This window comes from Cyprinodon variegatus, unplaced genomic scaffold (assembly GCF_000732505.1).
Source record: "Cyprinodon variegatus isolate N-32 unplaced genomic scaffold, C_variegatus-1.0 Scaffold1737, whole genome shotgun sequence".
Lineage (NCBI taxonomy): Eukaryota > Metazoa > Chordata > Actinopteri > Cyprinodontiformes > Cyprinodontidae > Cyprinodon > Cyprinodon variegatus.
In genome coordinates, this window is record NW_015152190.1 from 96,389 (window position 1) to 98,061 (window position 1,673).

The window sequence follows — 1,673 nt, forward strand, 5'->3', positions numbered from 1 at the left end:
GATTTTCTTTCTAAAATTAGAGCGTGCGGCTTGTAATCAGGTGCGCTTTATAGTCCGTAATTTACGGTAACTTCCTCTTTTAACACTCCATACTTGTGTAGATCTGGGTGTGCAGGATTTTCCAGTAATTCCAGTGACGGTCGGTGCCAGGTGTCATGGCGGCCTTCAAACGGCCTAAATGTTTCAAGGCTTCTTGCTCCAAATGAAATGACTGACATGGAGACGTTCATTCAGTCATGGAAACACATTCATCACATTTTCATCACTTATTTATCTCTGTGGGTACACTGCAAAAATGATCTCAAAATGAGTAAAAATGTCTTAAATTAAGGCTATTTACCCTTAATTTGAGCAGATAAATTAGATGATTTGCCAATGGAATTAGTATTTTTATTCTTAAAATAAGGTATCTAGATAATATGCACTTGAAATAAAACAATGCAATTGTTTTTTCTTATTTTAAGCGTAAATTGTTTTGTTCTATTGGCAAAGTGTCTCACTTAAATCCTTAATTCAAGAAAAAACGCACTTATTATAAGAAGAAATTACTTATTTAGATTTCATTTTTTTTTTGCAGTGTAAATCATGTGGAAAGACGAGGAAATCTGGGAAAAATATCCAATCAGACTTGATGGTTTTATTTTTACTTCATTTATAAACGAATCAGTGAATTAAAAAAAAAGAAAAGTTAAATTTTAGTGGTTATAAATACCAACGCTTACCTGAGAGAGATGATGTCGATTACATCCTGCGGCGTGTTCAAAGTGACCCGGATGTCCCGCCCCTCCTGCAGCTGGACGCTCCCATCCAGACTGGGGGAGCTCTGGAGCTCAGCAAGCCATTCAACCGCAGCCTGACCCAAAGCACCATCCACCCCCATCCTGGCTGACAGGCCCACATAGGCACTGGGAACAAAGACACCAGTTACACTCTGCTGACCGGGCCCATGGACGCTGGTTTCAGAGCGTAAAGCCTGAACTACCTGGGGCGAACGTATCCGCTCAGGGAGAAGTGAGAAGCATCCTTGTAGTTAATGCTGCCTTTCAGGTGCAGGGAAAGAAGAGAGGTCACATTGGCGCCCAGCTTGATGGGGACGCCAGACAGGGAGGGCAAAGCCAACTCCTCAGCCATCAGCACGCCCCTATGGCTCAGCTGAACCTCATGACCCTGCAGGACAAAGCAGGAGGAAGGGAAATAGTGGGGGTGGGGGGTCGTAAATGATGAATGAACCACAGACCGTTACAGCCAGTGTTTAAAGGCAGGTTCCAATCTAACGTAGATTCCACTCAGCTTTGTCCTTCGAATACAATAAAGTTATTAACAATTCAATCAAGTTGCTGTCCTCATAGTTTTGGTCTTTTTTTGTTGACGAACTTTAGAAATGACTTTGAGTAGAATAAACAATGTTCATCTTTATTTACGCTTAGGGATTAAACTGAATTTTCGCTCATTAAACAAATATAAACATTACGTTTTCTTGTCTGCAGATATAAAAAACAATTTGAGCGGACATAAGAGTTAACTGATGTGAAATACTGAATACAAAGATAATGTCTCACTGGGTACTAATGGTTCTCAGCTCCTTTTATCAAAATAAATAAATCTATGTTATATAGATCTTTTTTATCTCAGCTTAAAGGAATAGTACACCCAAAACATGATTAGCCTTCATT

At 39.9% G+C, this 1,673-nt stretch overlaps 1 protein-coding gene across 1 annotated transcript in view; it reads right to left on the reverse strand.

The window, feature by feature from the left end:
- LOC107104431 overlaps nucleotides 1-1,167 on the reverse strand; it is a 20,984-nt gene extending 19,817 nt beyond the window's left edge. Inside the window, exons 1-2 of the mRNA XM_015404430.1 lie at nucleotides 983-1,167; nucleotides 723-905 (exon numbers count right to left, since the gene is read on the reverse strand). Coding sequence (XP_015259916.1) covers nucleotides 723-905; nucleotides 983-1,131 — 332 coding nt within the window. The 5' untranslated portion in view covers nucleotides 1,132-1,167. The remainder of the gene's footprint in view (nucleotides 1-722; nucleotides 906-982) is intronic.
- Nucleotides 1,168-1,673: the final 506 nt, after the last annotated feature.